The following is a 23,025-nucleotide window of genomic DNA, read 5'->3' as shown; positions in this document are numbered from 1 at the left end:
CCCTAAAGGGCAGTAATGGACCAGATGGGTTTTTCTGACAATCGACAATGATATGGTCATCAGTAGATTCTTTATTCCAGATTTTTTTTAGGTGAATTCAAATTCCACTATCTGCCGTGGTGGGATTCGAACCCAGGTGCCCAGAACATGAGCAGAGTTAAGGGATGAGCGATAATACCACTTGGCCATCACCTCCTCCTGTCATTCTATGAAGGGTAATGGATGAGTTGCCAATATTACCAGGCCAAAGCAAGTCATGGACGACAGGGAGATCTCTTCCGTTTGATCATTCGTCAGTGTAATTTTAATCTGCCGAACTATCCTGTCCAGCAGACATTCTCAGGGAGATTTTGATTGTACACAGATCATCCCACTTAGTTGAACTATTGGCTCCTCAGCCCAATGTCTGGTTCCTCTGGTATGAAGCAGGATTACTATTATCAGCAGGGTAAAACTGACCTGTCTCATCATGCTCTCATCCCAGCTCACACTCCCAGCACATCAACCTTTCGGATGTAGACATACATTTGATTAGTGGATGAACGAACTGACACTTCATGAACAAGTGACGTTGCTATGAACACAAAGCCATCACAAGCCAGGAGGAGAAGAAAGGCCGAGAGGAAAATGGGCTTTGGCTACATCTACAGACAGGTAGAGAGCAGCCATTCTCCAGTTGCATGGTGGGAGAGGGGCCAAATGGATTACTCTTTTTTCTACATTCCTGAGCCCCGTGACTTGACACGACCAGGCAACAGTAAGGGGCAGAATTTAGCTTCCTGTCCATGCTGCCCAATGCCCATCAATATCTATTGGCTGCTGGGTAAATGCCCGAAGGGATGGGGGTAAGAAGTCAATCCAAGGCACCAAGCAGTTGAGAAGGATGGAGGTCAGGCTACAGGCTGGCAGTGAGGTGAAGGGTCCGGGGGGAGGCCTGAGAACAGGTACAGGAGGACCTTCACCTTGCATTGCTTTCCCAAGTGAAGGGGGAGGGGTGGGGCAGGTAGCCAATCAGAAAGGAGATCCACAAGAAGGCAACAGATAGACCAACAAGATATGATAAAGAAAGGCAACTGAAATGTTAAAAAGAATTTAATCACAAAAAAAGGTAAATATAAGAATAACTACAGGTCAACTTTAAAACTGGCATAAACATTTATAAAAAAGGGAAAAAAAAGTTCATTTTTTATTAAAAAACAATAAATTAGGTAATAGCAGGTTTACCTCATGCACATATTTCGATTGAAGTACAACATGTTGAAAAGGGCCCCCCGAGATTGGGAAGCCTCTGAGATTCCACACACAGAGCAGAGAAAGGTTACCCGCGGAGCTGGCTGGGAGGCTGGGCGAATCACCATCAGCTCAGTCACATTGCTGGTTCGCGTTGAAAACACAGTGTATGTATATACTGGAGGTTGGGCAGCTCAACATGGTCACAATTCATTACATTTGAACTGAACATCACCAGCACATCTCCCTTTCAGAAGTAGATCTACATTTTATGTGGCTCCCTCGAACTGTAGCCTTGGCTAGAGAGCCTCATTGTCGATAACCGCCATTTCCCTTTGACGGTCTCTCTCTCCTCAGTCCCCAATGAACCTTTCAACCACAGAAACACAATGGCAACAACAGCAGGTCAGAGGCTCGGAATGCAGTGGCAAGTCAGCCAACTCTTCACTCCCCAAAGCCTGTCCACCATTTACAAGGCACAATTCAAGAGAGTGATGGAATAGTCCCCATTTGTCAACTTGGGTGCAGCTCCAACAATACTCAAGAAGCCTGACACCAACCAGGAGAAAGCACCCTGCTGGACTGGTCCCTCATCCATAACTATTCACTTCCTCGCCCCCAATGAACAGTAGCAGCAGTGTGTACCATCGACAAGGTGCACTGCAGCAACTCGCCAAGTCTCCTTCAAAAGCACCTTCCAAACCTGCGATCTCTGGAAGGACAAGGGCAGCAGATACATGGGAACACCACCACCTGCAAGTTCCCCTCCGAGCTACTCACCATCTTGACATGGAAATATATCGCTGTTCCTTTGCAGTCGTCAGGTCAAAATCCTGGAACTCCCTCCCTAACAGAAATGTACCTGTATCACAGAGATGGCAGTGGTTCAAGAATGCAGCTCACCATCACCTTTTCAAGAGCAATGCGGCATGGGCATTAAATGCTGGTCTAGCTAGTGACATCCATGTCCCATGAACAAACAAATAAAAACTGTTGTTAGTGGTGGATCAATGGAATAAGGACGATTCTGGGTCTGGAGGTGGGGATACAAAGCCCACTCTAAAATGAATGAAATATACTTGATCGAGTAGTTTGGGACAAATCCTACCCACTAGCAGAAGGGCCAGATTTTAGATCATTGCTGAAGGCAGCAGAGGGGGAAAATGAGTTGTGTTCTTTGGATCTGGGATGCACTGCCTGAAACGGCAGTGTATTCCTCTCTGTTTCAAGTTCAACTGTAAGGAAATTGACATGGAGAAACAGCAGATCAAATGGGAAAGGACAGGAGAATGAGAACAGTTAGATCGCTCTTTTCAGAGAGCCAGTACAGGCATGATGGGCAAAACGGCCTCCTCCAGCACTATCTGTGGAAATTAAGGTCATGTGCACCTTATCCACAATGAGTGTGCAAGACACTTAACAGGTGTAGTCTTCTTTGGGTTGGGATGGACAGAGTTGATCAAGATCTCAGCAAGTTCTTTCAACAATGCCAACAGGCAGCTTTGGAATGTGGCAAATGTTTGCAGTTTCTTTATCAGCCAGTGGCAGGCAGCTGGGTCCATGGACAGCACAATGTTCCCATTCACAAATCCTCTGCAGCTACCAAGCCCAGTCTCCTCACCAACTCAGCTGCCAACTTCTACTCCGTGGGATTTATTTTTGTTTCTCTGCGGCTGGTGATTATGATAAGCAATGGGATCCGAGCCCTGAGCACAAGTGGGCTGTGTATTCCTGTCTGTGACAACTTCAGTTACACTCCACTGGCTTCCTTCACAAAGTGCCAGTAACTTCATTCGGAATGTCTCATAGAATGGGAGGGGTTTTAACAGCAAGTCACCCCATGGTTCAATAGGCCCTTTCAGCACTGACTCCCAACCTGATTTGTGTTTAATTACTTTTCTCCTCATGGGACAAATGTCAGGGTCCTAGTTGGATAGTGGCTGCTTGGACTGGGCAGTGAGGGAGAACATTAGGTGTGACTCCTGGTGTCTCAGTTTCATTCACCAAGGGTGGCACTCTGTAGCAGGGCACTGCCCATGTATCCACAACGTAGGCACCTCAGACATGGTTAAAACTGGTGCATTCTTCCCCTTTTCCTTCCTTGACACTTGCTGCTGCAATGGGTGTCTGGGGAAGTACAGGGGGACGGGGGGATTGGAGTTTCGGTCTCAGAATATTGCTGTACATTCCACAAGTGGCCGGAGATCAGTGAGCACACTAACCACGGGAGGTATCAAAGAATTGGTTCGTTCAGTCACTTTGAGAACAGGCCTTGGATTTGACCACAGTGTCACTGGGGCCACCTCCTTCTTGGGATTTGTGGGGTTCAGAATGAAGGGGATGTGGATGCAATATAGCTTAGAGAACACACGGTCATATTGATACAGATAGCTTCAGAGAGGGGAGGACAAGACAGGCTTGCTGATCGTGCTGAGGTGTTGGAAGGCAGAGGGTTGTTCCAAGGAGGTCCTCCAGTGGGGCAGGGTAATTCTGCGTCCTATTCTCTGTACCCTTCCGAAAAGCCTCCCAAGTGTCCCGCACATGGAGACTGACCCAGGATATTATTGTTAAAGGCATGATGTAAATGTGAGTAATTTTTAACTTCCTGTTTCAGGTGGGGTGGGGGGAGCATGTGGGAGAACGAAGTGGAGAAACCCAATACCCTGCTTTTGCATCAAGCAACCAACTCTACAGCTCAACCAGTCAACTCCGCGCCTGACATTCGGCCCATCTCTCTGCCCTCCCTTGTACCCACAATATAGATCCAAGACATTGCAACTATTTGTGGCAACTTACAGATTCATCACCAGATGCCCTCGTGTCTGAACCCCTCCTCAGTGTGGAAAGCCCCAAGCTCGGAAGAAGAAACAATTAATAATATCGATATGTTAATCCCTAACGGTACATAGCCTGGTAACCACCTTTTTTTTCTTTACAAAAACATTTCATGTAAATATATTTATATTTATACATATTTGGCTCTATTTACAAAGAGCAGAGCTGTCTTCTGCATTCTGTCATCCAGCGTGAGGTTCTCAATTTTACAAATCACGGGATTTAATCCATGACTTTGTGTCCATTGGTCCCTTACCAGAGTCCCAGCTCAAAGACATGGGGGGGGAGCAGTCTAGTGACTTTAGTGCAGTCCGGAGCTGGGTCAAAATGGAAAATCCCTCCAAGTCCTCGTTAAAAAGGGATCAGACACCTCCACTCCATATGGATATCCTTCCGCTCCCCCTTCCATTGTCCAAAGTACACTTCCTGAAGTTCACTGGTTTGGGTGGATCTGTACACATCAGGCTGCTCTGAAGGTATATAACCTCACATCTTCAGGCCACCTGCAGACTGAGGGTGGGCAAAGGGAGAGGGCGGAAAGAGAAGGACAAAGCGGGCAACAGCTTGACAACGACTCAAAGTCCAGCTCCTTAAGGCTTTCGTATGACACCAGCCTTTCTCCGAGAGGTCCAGCAAGGTTCCGATTGATGAGGCAGTGGCAAGGAACGACTGACAGCTTTTTAAGCAAAAACAATGGATAAGGATCGGTGAAGAACGGTGGACAACAACCTCGGAAAGTCGGCAGGCCACCACAAGTGGCGGTGCAGAGAAAGCAGGTCTGACCCCGTGAATGACAATAATGACTTCAGTGATGCCTCAGGGAGTTCTACTGGACTGGAACAAGGGCATTGACATCTCTCAGTGTTTCCGTCTCAGGCCTCCGTTCATGTGCCCCGGGTACTTGGGAAGGCAGGGTTCCTCGGGCAGAGGGTCGTGGGAGAAGACGGAATCTTCACCGGAAGAACATGTTGAACTTCTGGTATCTGGGAAGCTGGGCGAATACTGATCCAAGGAGACGGACAGATCCAGATAGTCCTGTAAATCCAACAAGATAAAATAAACCATAACCAAAATCTCCAAATAAACACCCAGACTAGCCAGGAACTAAAAGGCTCCACCAGGGCACACATTTGGAAGTCTGAATTGTTGGCTTTTTGATGTGGGCGAGGCTAAGTCAACTAAACTCTGAAGGATTTGTAACCACACATCCTCCAGACTGTGTGAAGGCCTCTCTATAAAAGGCCTTTCTATTTTCTCAGCTATATAATCCATCTACTTAGATTCCTCTGTTTCAGAGGGCTAAAAACATGCCTTTCTACATTCCCCTCCAGAAGCCAAATATTATGACAAGAAAGTGCTCAATGGAAACGTTTCTTCGCCCAGAGTCGACGTCACAAGTAAATTTGGGTCATGTACAGGAGAATGTTCCCTCACTAAAACTCCCCAGCTCGCCTCACACCTCCATATCCAACAGCCATTGCCCAACAGGCCTCAGATCATCACGCTGAGAGCTAGCAAATCACAAGCTGTCCTGAACTCCATTCATTTCCAGTCCCAGAAACACTGGAGGGCTTGTGCACCTGCTCCAGGTACCTGGTCCTGAGCTGTTCCCCAATGAGCCAGTGACCACTGTGGGGAGGGGGGAGGGTGGGAACACTGATTGCTTAGGATTCACTAACCACGAATGACCCTTCTGACTGAGGAAGCTGAGAGGCCTTCGACAAAGATGGGCAGGTTTGATGGATTGGCAAGGCTAAATTGCCCCTTTGTGTCATGGGGGGAATTAGCAGGGCAAATATGTAGGGTTACGGGGCTGGGGAGATTGTTGTTGGTGCATGCTCGATGGGCTGCATGGCCTCTCTTCTGCACTGGCGGGATTCTGTGAATGGCAGAAACCAGTTGCTGTCACATTCCACCACCTGCCCCCAACCCCCACTCCCCCTCCCTGTCCCCCACCCCAATGACGACACGGTCACCAGCAGGACCTTGTGCAGTGAATGGACGTGAAGTATCACATCTGAACATGGAACATAACAGCGCAGAACAGGCCCTTCGGCCCATGATGTTGTGCCGACCAGTTAAGAAACAATGACCCTCTAACCTAAACCAATCCCTTTCCATCCATAAACCTATCCACGGATCTCTTAAACGCCCCCAAACTAGGCGCATCTACGACTGCAGCAGGCAGGGCATTCCAATCCCTCACCACCCTCTGGGTAAAGAACCTACCCCTGACATCCGTCCTATAACTACCCCCCCTTAATTTAAAGCCATGCCCCCTCGTGCTAGCTTTCTCCATCCGAGGAAAAAGGCTATCACTATCCACCCTGTCTAAACCTCTAATCATCTTATATGTTTCAATAAGATCCCCTCTTAGCTGCCTTCTTTCTAGCGAAAACAACCCCAAATCCCTCAGTCTCTCCTCATGGGACCTCTCCTCCATACCAGGCAACATCCTGGTAAACCTCCAACATTTCCTGTCTTTGAATCTAACTGGTAATAACATTGGATCTGTTGTAATGTGACCAATGGTAACAAGCTGCAAGCGTCAGCTGACTCAGTAAACAATGTGACCAATGGCAGAATGATGCAATTATCAGCTGACCAGCCGACTCAGAATAAATTAGGGCCTATTGGGAATTATGGGTAGCTTGGAGGGTGAAGCCCCAAATCTGGAGTAATGACGCTTCTTTGATTTCCAAGTAGGAGAACATTTTGTTACATGTTTATTGTCTGCACTGGAAGAATTCCTTCTGGATTAACATCCTGAAGCCCTCCGGTAAATCAGCGCTTGACTGAGCGTATCGCTGGTGTTCAGCATAGCCCCACCAGTCTCACCTGATTGGAAGTCATGGCTAGGATCCTGTCCAAATCTTCCACCAGCTGCTTGAATGTCGGCCGCTGGGATGGCATGACGTGCCAACAGTCTCTCATCATCATGTACCTGGGAAGGAACAGGAAGCCAGTTAAATGCAGCATCAACACTGTGAAGCAAGATCCCACGCAGACACACCCCTTCACTACACAATCTGGCCAATACTCAAGCTTTCAAGAAGGAGTGGACTTGTCTAAATGATCACAGCTGGGGTTTCCCTCAAGTGAAGGACCGGCAGCCGAGGCTTTTATCCTGGAATCATTTAGCGAAGTGTTGCCTTCTGTAACAGGCTGATATGGAGGAGTTTCCTCCAAACCTGGCCTTAGATCAGTGCAGGATAAAGATTCCCTCAGTCCTCAGAGGTCAAACACTGGGAAAACCTTGACATTTCCCAACTTGAGAGTATTGCTGAAAAAAAGACATATCCCGTCAAAGCTTTTGACCTTGAACTCATCAGAACAGAATGACAAGAATGCCAGGTTTCAAAGGGAACAGAAATTTACAGGTACAACGCTTGGATATGCACTGTTTGCGAAGTTCAGGGCCCTGTGGATGGATGTAGATAAGTAGGCCACATTGACAGTCTGACTGATGATCTTTAATTGCTTGTTGGTGTAATTCTTGGCACCAACAAGGTGTGTGGTCTAAAACAAAGAACAGTGCAGCACAGCAACAGGCCCTTTGGCCCACCAAGCCTGCGCTAATCATGTTGTCCTACCTAGACCTGTATTCCTCTTGACCCTGTCTGTACATGTGTCTATCCAAAACAGTTTTAAATGTGGCTAACATATCTATCTCAACCACCTCACGTGGCAGTGCATTCCAAGCCCTCATCACTCGCTGTGTAAGAAATCTTTCCCTGCACATCTCCATTGAACCTCTCCTCTCTTATCTTGAACTTATACCCCCTTGTAATTGTCATTTCTGCCCTGGGGAAAAGCTTCCAACTGTTCAGCTTACCTATGCCTCTCATAATTTTATCAACTTCTATCAGGTCGCCCCCCAAGTCTCTGTCTTTCCAGGGAGAACAATCCCAGTTTATTTCATCTCTCCTCATTGCTAATACCCTCCATACCTGGTGAAGCTTTTCTGTACTCTCTCCAAGGCCTCCATGTCCTTCTGGTAATGTGGGGACCAGAATTGGACACAGTCTTCCAAATGTGGCCTAACCAGCATCTTATACACCTGTAACATAATTCGCCAATTTTTATACTCGATGCCCCGGCCGATGAAGGCAAGCATGCCATATGCTTTCTTCACCACCTTTTCCATCTGTGCTGCCACTTTTAAGGATCTGTGAACTGTACTCCCAGATCTCCGTGTGTCTCCCCGCTCCTCATGGTTCTGCAATTTATTTTATAGCTCCCACCTAAATTGGATCTCCCAAAATGCATCACCTCGCGTTTGCCTGGAATAAATTTCATCTGCCATTTCTCTGCCCAATTTTCCAGCCTATCTGTATTCTCTGCCAATCTTGGTATCACCTGCAAACTTGCTAAATAGACCAGCTATATTTTCTTCCAAGTCATTATACATATTATAAACAGCAGAGGTCCCAGCACTGATCCCTATGGAACATCACTAATTATAGACCTCCATTCAGAAAAACACCATTCCACCACAACCCTCTGCATTCTATGGCCAAACCAGTTCTGAATCCATCTAGCTAGCTCACCCCTAATCCCGTGAGATTTCATCTTTTGCACCAGCCTGCCATAAGGGATCTTGTCAAATACCTTACTAAAATCCATGGAGACAACATCTACAGCCCTTCCCTCATCAATCATTTTAGTCACCTCTCCAAAAAGCTCAATTATATTTGTGAAACATCACCTCCCACATATAAAACCATGCTGCCTGTCGCTAGCAAGACTGTGGAATCACATCGAATGTTGGACATGATGCTCTGAAATGTGCAGCTGGTTGAGACAGTAATCGGCCTGTTGTGTCAAGGGACATGATGTTTGTTCTGTTCTGTCACGTCTGATTATTCTTCAGCTGGGGCTCTGTCCTCAGTCTGGTCAGCACACAGCAAACTGCAAGGGGAGGAGGTGTCAATACATTCCGTGTTTGTAGTCTGTACATCCTGAGCCTTCCATTCAGGAATAACATGGTTCCTACAGTGCCATTCATCACAGCAAGGCACTCATTCACAATCTCCATGTGACTCAGTATGAATCGGTATGTCTGTCTGAGCACATCTGCTCACACACTGAGGGCCTGTCACACTGAAGGAGGTGTTACTCCACTGATATTTATCTCCAGGCCCTGGGGCCAATTGTTAAAAAACCTTGTGACACTGCACAAGAGGAAGAGGGACATTTCCATGCTTAACACTTTCCCCATTGAGCAACAATAGCAAAACCGATGAATTAATCAGTCATCACACTTGGTTTTATGTTGCATGACATACACAGGATGCAACTGTACACTGTTCAAAAGGAGCTTAACCTCCGCTGAGGGCTTGGGGATGGCAAAGTGGCTGCCATCCCACAACACCAGGGACATGGCATGTGTTTCTTCTGGATGTTCTGGTTTCCTCCCACACTCCAAAGATGCGCAGGTTAGGTGGATTGGCCACGCTAAATTGCTCCTTAGTGTCCAATGATGTGCAGGTTAGGTGGATTGGCCATGCTAAATTGCCCCTTAGTGTCCAAAGACGTATAGGTTAGGGAGATTGGCGGAGTAAATGCCTGGAGCAGGAAGGGGGGCCAGAGTAAGATGCTCTGTTGGAGAATTGACGCAGACTCGATGGGCTGAATGGCCTCCTTGTGCACTGCAGGGATTCTACGATTGAGTACGGTGGTAAGAATAAACCCGTCACTAGCCCGAGAGGAAGGGAGGAGGAGGAGGAGCCTTTACTCACAGTTCATTGGTGCAGTTTGAGGGCTTGTCCATCCTGTGTCCCTCCTTCAGCAGCTTGAAGAGCTCCTCCACTGGAATGCCAGGGTAGGGGGAACCGCCCAGGGTGAAGATCTCCCACAACAGCACTCCAAAGGACCACCTGAGGAACAACAAGAGTTTCTGGTGAGCGCAGAGACATGAATTCATACCTGCAGACGATCCATGTGGACAACAAAACAAAGGGCGTCAGCAACAAAGAAACATTGAGGGTGGGGTGGACCCTGATAGTGAATTCAGTTAACAATACCATCTTCTTCAACAAGTGGAGCTCATCGGAGACTGAGTCACAGACAGATGGAAGACATTTTCCCCCCATAGCGATATCCTTCTCTGGGCCTGACCAGATCATTGGCAATCCGGTGGCTGGCTGAATGGCACAGCTTGTCACACCATAACTTGATAATTCTCCGGGAACTCCCCCTCTTCTCCCCAGCTATCGCCTCAGCTTCTCCTCCACTGCACTGCAGGAATTTGGGGCGTGGCAGGTCGGGGAACACGGACACGGAGCTGTCTCCCGCTGTAGATTGCCTCCACCAGTCTCAAAGCACCAGCACTCCCTGCTTTTCCTTCTCGCCATTGCCTCTCCAGCTTTCTCTCCTCCTTGGGACCAAACAGTCATTTCCCAATGCCGGCCTCAGTGCTAATTTGTCTCTGACAACATTCCCATGAGGGTCAGTGTTTCACTCCATTAAAATAGAGTTTATAAAGGGGAGGTGATGGCCTAATGGTGTTATCGCCAGACGATTAATCCAGAAACTCCACTAATGTTCTGGGGACCCGGGTTCGAATCCCACCACGGAAGTTTGAACTCAATAAAAATACTTGGAATTAAGAATCTACAGATCACCACGAAACCATTGTCAGAAAAACCCATCTCTGAGTCACTCATGCTCTTTAACGAAGGAATCTGCCCTACAAGTGACTCCAGAGCCACAGCAAGGTGGTTTACACTGAACTGCCCTTTGAACATGGGCAACTGGGGATGGGCAAGAAATGTTGGCCAGCCAGCGACACCCCATGTCCCACAAATTAATTTAAAATCAACACAAGTTGCTGCTATTTACTTGCGTCACAGCTGTTGTCTCACATATCCGTCAATCTGAAGATACAACCTGCTGTGTAGATGAGATGTTCCACTCATACTTACACGTCACTCTGATGTGTGTATATTCGATCAAACAGGGCTTCTGGGGCCATCCACTTGACAGGTAACCGGCCCTGTAAAACCAACCAAAACCCATGAATTAATGATTCCCTGATTATTAGCACCAACACTGGAGAAACATTGCACTATGGTCTCTTTCCAATATCACACACTTCAGCAAAAAGGACAATCTTTCATCCGTGTGAGACTTTAGCTCTTGCCATGGCTTATCTGTTTGACAACTCTCTGTCCCTAACAGCATCTCCACCCAATGGTGGGTGCCCAGGTTGTGTGTCCATATGTCATGTGGAGTTGCATGTTGAGGCCAGAGGTCTGTCAGAATTGATTGGATAGAGTTTGCACTTTGGGCACAGTTGATGAACTGTAATCTGTTTCTGAGCAAATGAATTCATCTTGGGATTGTGGTCAGTTTATTGCAAAATATGTTTTTAACTCACCCTAGTTCAACTTGTCCTGAACCTCAGTGAGATCATATTTGGCTTCCCAAGCATTGTTCCAATCCTCATAATATAAACTTTCAAGATATTAATTGATGTTACAAGTATGCTTATATTAACACTGCAATGAAGTTACTCCTTTCAGGTGCGGGGAATTTAGCTCGGCCAATATACCCAACCAGTATGTCTTTCGGACTGTGGGAGAAAACTGGAGCACCCGGACGAAACCCACGTAGATACAGGGAGAATGTGCAAACTCCACAGACAGTGACCCAAGCTGGGAATCGAACCCAGGTCCCTGGCTCTGTCAGGCAGCAGGCTAACCACTGTGAAAAGAATACTGTGGAACTGGGGAAAGTACAAGTGGATGATGCTAAAATTGGGGTTACACTTATTTGGAAAAGCAAGTGTATCCCCACCAGAGCTCCTTCCTTTCTCTCAGAAAGGCAAGACTCGGGGCGACCTGGTTGAAGTCTTTTAGATCAAAAAAGGGTTGGATAGGATTGACGGAGCGGGGATTGGGGGAAAAGCCAGGTGTAGGAGCCACAATTACAAGACAGCCATGAGCTAATCCGATGGGGAATTCAAATTCCTTAACTGGCAAATCTCAATTGGAAGCCTCCAGCTTTGACAGATGCTGACCAACGCACTGTCATCATAAGCCAGAGGTAAGCATGTCGAGCTGGTCAGAGGTCCAGGAGATTCCAACTCGAAGCCCTGTCAGGATTTCCCCACACCAATGGGAAGGACAGCGGAGTGGAGGAAGGATGTCAGAAAGGAACTGGGGATCGGAGGTTGGAAATCGAAATCCGAACCTTGTTGATGGGGACTGAAGGAACCTTCTCCTCACTCTGGATATTCTCAACCCCCAGGGAGGAAGTCAGAAGAAGTAAAGAAGGATATTTTTACAAAAATGGCCATTTTGAGTGTCTCCTGGCCCCAGACTCCTTTGCAGCTGCCGTGACCCGATGGGAAAATTCTTCCATTTAGCCTTGGGTGAACCTGCGCAGGAGAGCTGGTTCAAATCAGAGCCAAAAGGAAGGATGCAGCTGAGTGGGTCCCCTGTGATTTTAACTGTCTGTCCACTCTGTGCGCTGGGCGAAAATTACCCAGCAAAGGTCTGAGGAAGGCTGGGGAAATTGTTTTTTTGTTATGCCGTTAATAATCTTATCGAGGTCTATAAAATAATGAGGGGCACAGATCTGCTGGACAGTCAACATCTTTTCCCAAAGATAGGGGAGTCTAAAACTAGAGGGCAGAGGTTTAAAGTGACAGGGGAGAGATACAAAAGGGTACAGAGGGACAACTGTTTCACACAGAGGGCGGTAAGTGTCTGGAACAAGCTGCCAGAGGTAGTAGTGGGGGATGGGTATCATTTTCTCTTTTAAAAATCATTTTAAGTTACATGGATAAGATTGGTATCAAGGGATATGGGCCAAACGCGGGCAACTGGGACTTGCTGAGTGGTAAAAAAACAAGAGGGTGGCATGGAGGGGCCGAAGGGCCTGGTTCCAAGCTGTAAACCTCAATGACTCTATAATTCTGGCCATCGCTCCCTTGATGAAGAGATCCAACAACGTCGGCGCACCCAGGCCAGCATGAACAGGATGGAGGTCAGGACTGTCATGAAGATAGCCTGAATAACTGCGGTTTAAGATTGGTCTGTACATCACTCCCAATCCGTCACACTCACATTTGTTGTCTTTTTGTAATAATCAATGTGGTGGATATCGCGCGCCAGTCCAAAGTCAGCAATCTTCATCACGTTATCCTCTGTCACCAGAACATTCCGTGCGGCTAAATCGCGGTGAATGCACTGTGGAGAGAGAAAGAGAGAGAGCAGAGGACCATTAACGCCTGAAGACTTAGCAAACCCACAAATCAGCCACATTTCACCGACTGAGCCCATCTAGACAGAGCCAGCAAAACTGTCTTCAAATCTACACAAATGATCCTTATCCACTAGCGAGGGAGCACTTCACGTGCCTGCAAGCCCCAAATCGTCAGGCTGAAGGAAAAGAAAGATCAGGAGCCTCTCCATGTCGGGGACGGTGGGGTCATTACCATACATCTGAAACAAAGCTGCACTGTAGGTGGCCTGAACCTGAGAGGTACAAGGTTGGCCACTACCTCACTCAACACAATACAGTGGGAATAAGGATACCTTTCTTGCTGGAATTGGTGAAGCCCCACACTGTAGAGCTTTGATCTCTGAATCTAACGAAGGGTATGCTTGCCATAGAAAGGTTGCAGTAAACATTTGATAGACATCTTCCAAGGAGAAATCAAGTCAAACTGACTGATAATCTCAGTTGTTTCAAACGATGAGAGGTCTTCTCCTTGAAACTAAGATTGTGACGAAAGAGCGTGTAGGAGCAGGAGTAGGTGGACCTGGTTCCTGAAGCCTGCTTCACCAGTCAGTAAGATCAGAGCTCATTCTCTATCTCCATTTGCTTTTCCCTCAATCCCTATATTGCTTCATTCCTCTAGCACCAAAAAACTTAGAGCTCAGAGCATCGTGGAGAACATGTCCCTATCTACATCAATGGGAACGCAATAGAAATGACCAAAAGCTTCGGGTTTTAGGTGTCCAGGTCACCAAAACCTGTCCTGATTTCCCCCATGCTGACACTGAAACAAAGAAAGCCCATCAATGCGTCGACTTTCTCAGAAGACTAAGGAAATTTGGCGTGTCAGCTACGACTCTCACCAACTTTTACAGATGCACCATAGAAAGCATTCTTTATGGTTGTATCACAGTTTGGTATGGCTCCTGCTCTGACCAAGACTGCAAGAAACTATGTGAATGTAGCCCAATCCATCACGCAAACCAGCCTCCCATTCACTCTGTCTACACTTCCCGCTGCCTTGGCAAAGCAGCCAGCATAATTAAGGACCCCACACAAGCCAGACATTCTCTCTTCCACCTTCTTCCATCGGGAAAAAGATACAAAAGTCTGAAGTCATGGACCAACCGATTCAAGAACAGCTTCTTCCCTGCTGCTGTCTTTTGAATGGACCGACCTTGCACTAAGTTGATCTTTCTCTACACCCTAGCGATGACTGTAACACTACTTTGTGCACTCTCTCCTTTCCTTCTCTACGAACGGTATGCTTTGACTGTATAGCGTGCAAGAAACAATACTTTTCACTGTATGTTAATACATGTGACAATAAAAAAAAAATCGAAGATCCTTTCATCTCTCATCCTTGAATCGACTCAGTGACTGAGAATGCACAATCCTCTGGGATGAAGAATTTCAAAGACTCCAGAAATTTCTTTTCTTCTCAGTCTGAAATGGTTCACCCCATAACCTGAGACTCTGCCCCTACCAGCCCCCCATTCTAGACTCTCCAAGCCAGGTAAAACAAACTCTCCTTCTGTCAAACCCTCTCCCAATCTTCTACTTCAAAGAGATCACCTTTCCTTCTTCAAAACTCCATTCTGGTCACCCTTGATGTTTCTGTTTGGCTGGCAGAAGCAGAGGTCCTGGGGGGGTTGGGGGGAGGTGGGGGGGGGGGGGGGGGGTGGGGGGCGGCGGCGGTGGAGGCAGGGGGCAGGTGTGGGGAGGGGTTGGTGGTGGTGGTGGTACCAGATTGCCCTCATCCCTCCATCACTGCTTGTCCCTGCTCCCTCATTGATGAGCCAGCTGGCAAATGAAGGTGTGTTGGGGAGGGGAGTGGTGGAGGAGGTTCAGATGGATGGGTCAGAGGTCAGTGGACAGCAAACAATCCTGATAAAGCTAAGAACCATGAGTTTGGTGACAACAACAGCTCACAATGGGGCAACGTCAGAGCGAGTCATTTACATCTCTTCAACACATGTATCTTGAAGAGGAAGACATTCTCAGTGTGATTGCCTGGGAGCCAGGAGACAAGAGGACAAGGTTCAGATTGCTAGTTTGGGCAATGGGCAGGGTTAATGGGTCAGGCACAGACTGTCTCATGCCCTCACCCAATCTCTCTGGGTAAAAGGGTTGTGTGGTCTGTAATACCACCCCGACACCACAGCAATGCCTGGTCATTGCTGACGTCTCCTCCCACTTTATTGGAGGTGGCGGAAGGGCCCTTTCCTCATCTAATTCATCCCAAAATCCGTTGCCGTCAATGGCAGAGCAACTGTTCCCGCAATGTGGTGGCACCAGTGGCACTGATCTGCAGCTGAAGAATTTCTCAAGCAGCCAGACCCTGGGGAACACGCTCTTCCCCTCCCTGACAGACTGCCACTCCCATCCCTCTGAGAAGCAGCCCGTCTTCCCCAGCCCACACTGGCCCCTGGCTGAGAAGTAATGTTTAAACGAGCTCCCCCCCCTGGTCTGTCTTCCTACCTTTTTGGATGCCAGATACTCCATTCCTCTGGCTACCTGGTAACCACACGATACCAGGTCTTTGAAGGACAGCTGTTCCACCGCTATGTGGGCAGGGTTGTAACAGTACTCCATCCCTGGAGGCCGGCGTGCGCGAAGATACTCCCTCAGGTTACCCTTGGAGGCAAACTCAACAATGACGTAGAGAGGACCTGCAGAAAAATATTCCAACTTAATCACCTTCAGGCAGGCTGGCTGAATGGGGCATTGTGGAGGAGTCACGTAAGGAGGGAACGAAGAACAGATTTGCATTTCTACAGCCCATTCATAACTTCAGGACAACTCAGACTGTTTAAGTATCTTTTTCCTGTGGGGTCTTTGATAATGCTGCCTGCTTTTCCGAAGCAGCGGGAAGTGTAGATAGAGTAAATGGATGGGAGGTTAGTTTGCGTGATGGACTGGCCTACATTGGCAAACCTACATTCATGAGCTGATGCAGTCCATCAGGTATAGGTACAGTCACTGTGAGGTCCAAGATTTGGACCCAGCAATGTAGAAGGTACATTTATCTAATTCCCTGTCTGAGGGGGGACACGCAGGAGTGGTGGTCATGGGCGTTGCTGCTACCTTTCTTCCTGCATGTGGTCAAGGGTTGTGGCTTGCAAAGGCGCTGTCACAGGAGGCTGGCAAATTGCTGTGGTGCCCTCTGACAGATGCTACTGCCACTTGGTGCCAGTGTTGGACAGAGTGACTTGTGCCAGGCGATGGAGCAGGAGTGATCTTTCTGGGAGGCAGGGATCAGGGTTAACCTTGGGTGTGTTTTGTTTCACACAGACCATGTATATACACCACCAACAGTGTGCATGGAATTGGGGGTGGGGAGGGGAACACAAAATGCAATGAAAGCTTTCAAACTTGAGTTAGGTTTGAGCAATACATTATCAGGGATGTTGTTGAGAAATTAATACTATTGAATGAGGGTGAGTGGGGGTTAAAATGCAACAGGAAGAACGAGGACTGAAGACACAAACAGGCACAAACAGCCCAGTGGCTGATTGGGGGGATAGGCCTGGACAAAAGGAAGGATTCCCCTTCAGCACTGCTAGCCTCAATGCAGTACTCACCATCCTGAATACAAGCCCCGAGCAAGTTAATGATGTTCTTGTGTTTCCCAATCATCTTCATCATCTCCATCTCAGAGATGAGGTCGGATAGATCCTTCTCTGTGGCGTCAGCTGTAAAGAAAGGGAGGAATGGAAGAGATCATTCTGTCTGTCATCTCCCTTAGCAACAAGCAAGGGAGAGAGAGAGAAGCTTCCTATTGGTCTGCAGTCCCCGACCAAGGCTGGTGCCTGCACAACGCAGAGTAATCCTGAAACCAAACACACCAAGTATCGTCTATGTACCCAGATGTGTGGGGAAGGAGGAATCACTTGAATTTGCTCTTGAGACATGTTTAACCTCTTCACTGCCATGACATGTTCAGGTCAAAAGGCTATTTCCAATGTGTCTCCTCCTCTTTGCCTGGATGAGTGTCCTTGTTGAGTGGCCACAGACAGTGAGCGTCATTAAACTATTCACAAGGTGAGGACAATGGCACAGACATCATACCTAGCCAGGCACACTGGCAATCCTTGCAGCTGTCCCCACCTGGACCTCAGTCATCTAACCCTTGCCACCACCCTTGATAAGATCAAGAAGGTTGGCACAGAGCAGTGGTCTCGCTTTGCCATCTTCAAGCTTCACCAGCTGAGCTGCGGGGAAGAGTTTCTATGATGGAACTCCCTGTAGCCCATGCGGAGAAAGCAGGGCAGTGTGAAAATGTTGACGAGATTGGAAGCTTGACTAAGTTACTCACTGGCTGATATGATGCTGCTGATCAAACAGGAGGACTGGGAGAACTTATCCAAACCTATGATGTGGGGCTTTGTCAATTTCTGATGTGCACACTCCAACTTGGCTCTTCCGTTTTGCACCTTTACACAGGTGTGGAAAGTAAAGTTTATTCTTTCATCACAAGTAGGCTTATGTTAACGCTGCAATGAAGTTACTGTGAAAATCCCCTCGTTGCCACACCTGGCGCAGGTTTGGGTGCACTGAGGAAGAATTTAGCATGACCAAAGCCCCTAACCAGCATGTCTTTCTGAACGAGGGGTGAAACTGGAGCACTCAGAGGAAACCCCACACAGACACGGGGAGAACATGCAAACTCCACACAGCGACCTAAGCCGGGAATTGAACCCGGATCCCTGGTACTGTGAGGCAGCAGTGTTAACCACTGTGCCACTATGCTGCCCTGGAGAATTGGCGCAGCCAATTGCCATGCTGTGACTGATTGGCAACTGCTCAGAAGTGGGTAACAGGAACATCAATGTGGTTATCACCTGCTAACTTAGCAATCAGGTTGAATTTTAATGATGGACAATTCACAGCTCCTTCCCAACATGCAAAGACTGGACAAACTGAGGAAAGTGAGGAAGGTTTGGAGCTGAGCTGAGCCAAGGCAGGGAGGTGGCCTGAATTTTTGGGTGCCGTACTTACGCAAGGATATTTTGGCCTTGGAGGGAGTGCAGAGGAGGTTTACTAGGCTGATGCCGGAGTTGAGGGGGTTGAGCTATGAGGAGAGGCTGAATAAACTAGGCTTGTACTCGTTGGAGTTTAGAAGAATGAGGGGAGATCTCATTGAGACGTATAAGATGATGAATGGGATGGATAGGATAGAGGTGGAGAGGCTCTTCCCGCTCAGAAAGGACAGTAGGACTAGGGGGCACAGCCTCAAGATAAAGGGGGGGGGGGGGGTTTAGAACGGAGTTGAGGAGGAACTTCTTCACTCAAAGGGTGGTGAATCTCTGGAATTCTCTGCCCATTGAGGTGGTGGAGGCTGCCTCGCTAAATATTTTTAAGACGCGGGTTGATGGGTTTTTGATAAGCGAGGGGATTAAGGGTTATGGGAAGAGGGCGGGAATGTGGAACTGAGACATTATTGAATGGCGGGGCAGGCTCGAAGGGCTGGATGGCCTACTCCTGCTCCTATTTCTTACGTTCTTATGAATCATTCAGCGAGCTTGTCCTCCATCACTGAGCAGTGACTACTGCTGGGAAGGTGGCAGCTACACCAACCATTCTGCTTTGCCAACACTGCCAGTCTTCATTCACTCTTCCACACCCGGGCCAATGGGCAAGGCCATGAAATAGCTCCCACTTTGGGAGAGGAGTTTAGCGAAGAGTGTGGAGTCACAGAGCATCTTCCATTTCCCTCAATTCACATTTCTCAGTCTCCAGCAATTCCAACACCTAAGACTGGCTCAGGCAGTGCAGCAACTGATGCCATTGCGGAGATCGGATACATCACTAAACAAACAAGCACTCACCTTTTAACATCTTCACAGCCACAGTAACCGGCTTGTTGGGCTTATCCTTGTCAATGCCAATGGTCTCTCCCATCACCACTTGTCCAAAGCAGCCCTCACCAAGTGGTTTACCCAGTGTCAGCCTGCAGGTCAGGGGAGAACATGTGGATTAAGGTTCACTCCATTTATTCCACTTCAGATTCATTCCTAAATTTATGAGGAGTCCCGTCCACCCTGCCACATTTGTTCTGTACCTCACCGTGCCACCCAAATATTTCCATGGCCATTGCCTGATTTATCAAAGGTCAGACTCTGAGAAGCACATGAGTTTGAGACATTCTTGTTCCCCTCCTGTCAACATTCTGATAGTCTTCAGCCAACAACGCTTCCAGTTCGGATTTCCCTTCTCTCTCCTGCTTCCAACTCTAAGCAGACGTTGGAAAGTAAGAAACACGAGAGGTGTTTGGTGGAGGAGTTTGTGTCCACCCCCCTCCATTAAGCTCCAACACATTGCCCAATCAATCGCAGCAAGCCCAGACAGATCTTATCAAACTAAGACTGGCTGTCTCAATGTAAATCTCATCAGTCTGAGGCTGATCCCATCAGCAAAAATACATCCCAGCAGCTAACCCTCTTTGTAAGCCTTTCTCTGGAAATCTTGGACTGCAGCAGCCCAGGTTAATGGCGGCAAAACATCTGGATATTCATGCACAATTTTTTTCCTTGTTGACATTCCCAGCAGACCCCCCTGAAGGTGTGTGGTTAACTGCCCACAAATCTGTAACTGGCCCACAGGCATTGAGAAATGCAGTACATTTCATACAGATAGATTAAAAAACAGAGTAAGACTGTAGTAAGGCTACAAATCATTACACTGATTTAATATAAAACAAGTAAATGGCTCAGACTCAGATCCTGACAATTTGACAGGGAGCAAGTGTCCCAATCAATGCCCCACCAGCCTCCATCTTTGACAGAGGGGGTGTGCTGGAACTGTTTCTCAAGCAACACCACCAAGATCCCAATCTACTTTTTTATTCATTCCTGGGATGTGGGTGTCACTTGCTGGCCCACATTTATTGCCCATCCCTCGTTGGAAGGCAGTTGAGAGCCAACTGCATTGCTGTGGCTCTGGAGTCACATGTAGGCCAGACCGGGTAAGGACGGCAGATTTCCTTCCCTGAAGGGCATTAGTGAACCAGATGGGCTTTTACAACAATGGTTTCATCAGTAGATTCTTAATTCACGATAATAGGATGTTGGGAGAAGCCACGCGGAGGTTCAGTGCGAGTCCCATGACGATAATTCGGAACAATCTATTGAAGTGTCACCCAAGGCCCATTGCCTGGTCTCTCATACTCTCTGCGAGCTTGCTGTGGTTATCTGGCCCTCAGAGCTCATTGCAAAGCCACAGTCCTGTGGCTTTAACCAGCACCATTCACACCTCACTCCACTCATTCCCAGGACCAAGGAGGGGCTGATCTTCTGGAGGAGGTTAGGACTACATCCACTGGGAGTTTGGGAGAATGAGAGGTGAACCTCTATAAATAGAAGATCCTGAGAGGATTTAATTGGGCAGATGTTACCACTTGGGGAACAGAGTAGAACCAGGGAGAACGATTGAAGACTAAGAGGTCAACTGTTTGAGATAGAGATGAGGACAATTATTTTCTTTCAAAATGTTGTTAGCCTGTCAAATGTTCTTCCACAGGAAGGTGGGTCATTCAATTTATTCAGGGCAGAGTTACACAGATGGTTCATCAATGAGGTGGTTAAGAGTTATGGGTGGGGGGCGGCGCAGGGGGCAAGATGGAGTTGAGACCACAGCCAAGATCTTAATAAATGCTGAAGTAAGCCTGCCCTGATGTTCTGACGATTCCTGTCCCTCACCTACATGAGATACCCTCACAACACAGAGCTGCCAATCAATTATATTATTTGACAAGTTCCACAGAATGCCTGAATCGTACTGACTGAACCTCTGAATTTCCTTTAGAGTTCCACCGCTACAGCAACTGCACCCATCAAATCTATCCTGCCATGTGTCTTCCAGTCTATCCATCTTTGCTGCACTGCCCACAAACAGACAAGAGTGACAAATTTTAACCCTTCGTGTTCTGGCGCCAGGAAGAATGAATTTATAAAACAGCCGATTGCACCATGAATCGGAAGCTCCTCAAACTGGGGATTGTGGAGCTTCTCCAGTTTTGAACACTACGCCCCACTCACTACATGAGGGAACATCAACCTGCCCTCTGTAAATACCAATCGATGCCCTGGGATTGGAGCTCTGCTCTTCCTGTCTCATGTACCAGTGCACAGTCGGAGACGTGACCTTGCAAACTATCCCGGCAGCAGGGTTAACATGGCCCCTCTCGTTGGTCTAGAGTGTGCCCTGTGAGGCAACGGTCTTGTGGCATCATCGTTGAACTCAGAACCCAGAAACTCAGCTAACGTTCTGGGGACCTGGGTTCGAATCCTGCCACGGCAGATGGTGGAATTTGAATTCAATATAAAAAATTTGGAATGAAGAATCAACTGATGACCATGAAACCATTGTCGGAAAAACCCATCTGGTTTACTAAGGTCCTTTAGGGAAGGAAATCTGCCGTCCTTACCTGGTCTGGTCTCCATGTGACGCCTGAGCCACAGCAATATGGTTGACTCAGTTAGGGATGGGCAAAAATTCTGGCCCAGCCAGTGATGTCCACGTCCCACAAATGAATAATTAAAAAAAAATCCTCTCTGATTCAGTTTTGGGGGAGAGTTTGGTAGGAGTGGCAATGATCCTGGTGTTAAGTCAACTCCACAGGTTGGACCAGAGTTTACTGCACCAGATACAAACTCCCAGTGGAGCTAGCGATCAGGCCTGGCTCTCTTGGGCTGCGCTCCCCATTCACACCAAGCATTCTCAATCAGTGTGAGCTTGAGAGTTCCGGGGCTATGGGTCAGTCAAAGCAGCCTCAGGTTCATTTCAAAGCAGGCTTCCAGATATAAGAACTTCACTCCGACCTTTCGGGCTCACAGCTGGGTGGAGTGGTGGCCTTTGGAGCCTTGTGAAATACCCAGTTCACCCCAGGGCATGTGTCCAAGCCTGGAACCACAGCTGATTCACAGCTTCATAAACAGGCAGCAGCCCTGGCTCTATAAATAAGTCTGGTCACGTTTGGAGTACATTCTATTTTTCACTGTGTTTCCTGTTTTTGTTCCGACTGAACGAACTAATAGCTGAGCGTTGATGGAAAGGTTGGCAAAGTGCCCATTCCGCCTCCCTCCAGTTCAGGGAACATACAACCACATTGCCACTCGGACCCAGGCTGCTCTGGGAAAGCTCAAGATCAGTAACACTGAGAGACCAGCACGCAGTACACTCACTTGTCTCTGGAAAACTCCCAGCGAGGGTCTTCGGGAAGCTCGTACTCCGACACCCCTGCCAACATGGGGGTTCCGTTGGATGAGTGTCGGGCTGTCCGAACCAGCAGGACACCCGAGTGCATGGAGGAGCTGGAGTCAACGGATACCTGTGTGGGGACAGACAACGACACTGGACATTACGGTCTGCAAGAGGAATCACACATACAGTAAATCCTCCCAACACTGCACTGTGCTGAGCTTCTGTCCCTTTGACACTCACTCATTCCCAAACCCCACCCTCCACAACCATTTCCATCTCTTCCATCAATGCCAAGAGATTCATTCCTTTCTCAGCTCTCATGATCATGTCTTCATTTCTTGGTGCTTTATCCAGTTCTTGCTGCAAGATGTCAAAAACAGAGGCTGTTTTGAATGAAATCATTGCTTTCCAAGTGGAGGCCGGGTTTGAGTGTGATGTACTCATGGTACATGGAGATATGCCGATCTTGACAAGTGGTTGTTGAGTACAATTGTGTGTGTGTGTGTGTGTGTGTGTGTGTGTGTCCAC

The 23,025-nt window shown here is 47.9% G+C and overlaps 1 protein-coding gene across 3 annotated transcripts in view; it reads right to left on the bottom strand.

Annotated features, from left to right (window-relative positions):
- Positions 1 to 1,076: 1,076 nt before the first annotated feature.
- The window catches only part of LOC145361334 (fibroblast growth factor receptor 1-like), a 196,801-nt gene continuing 174,852 nt past the window's right edge, over positions 1,077 to 23,025 (bottom strand). For all 3 annotated transcript variants that reach the window (XM_080216995.1, XM_080216996.1, XM_080216994.1), the window contains exons 10-18: positions 22,479 to 22,624; positions 19,125 to 19,246; positions 16,878 to 16,988; positions 15,775 to 15,965; positions 13,140 to 13,262; positions 10,992 to 11,062; positions 9,807 to 9,944; positions 6,904 to 7,009; positions 1,077 to 5,100 (exon numbers count right to left, since the gene is read on the bottom strand). In XM_080216995.1, coding sequence (XP_080073121.1) covers positions 4,924 to 5,100; positions 6,904 to 7,009; positions 9,807 to 9,944; positions 10,992 to 11,062; positions 13,140 to 13,262; positions 15,775 to 15,965; positions 16,878 to 16,988; positions 19,125 to 19,246; positions 22,479 to 22,624 — 1,185 coding nt within the window. In that variant the 3' untranslated portion in view covers positions 1,077 to 4,923. The remainder of the gene's footprint in view (positions 5,101 to 6,903; positions 7,010 to 9,806; positions 9,945 to 10,991; positions 11,063 to 13,139; positions 13,263 to 15,774; positions 15,966 to 16,877; positions 16,989 to 19,124; positions 19,247 to 22,478; positions 22,625 to 23,025) is intronic.

Source organism: Carcharhinus amblyrhynchos, chromosome 34, assembly GCF_965287045.1.
Source record: "Carcharhinus amblyrhynchos chromosome 34, sCarAmb.v2.hapA, whole genome shotgun sequence".
NCBI classification, from domain to species: Eukaryota; Metazoa; Chordata; class Chondrichthyes; order Carcharhiniformes; family Carcharhinidae; genus Carcharhinus; species Carcharhinus amblyrhynchos.
Note: the sequence above shows the minus strand (reverse complement) of the source record. Positions and strands in the feature narration are given on the sequence as shown.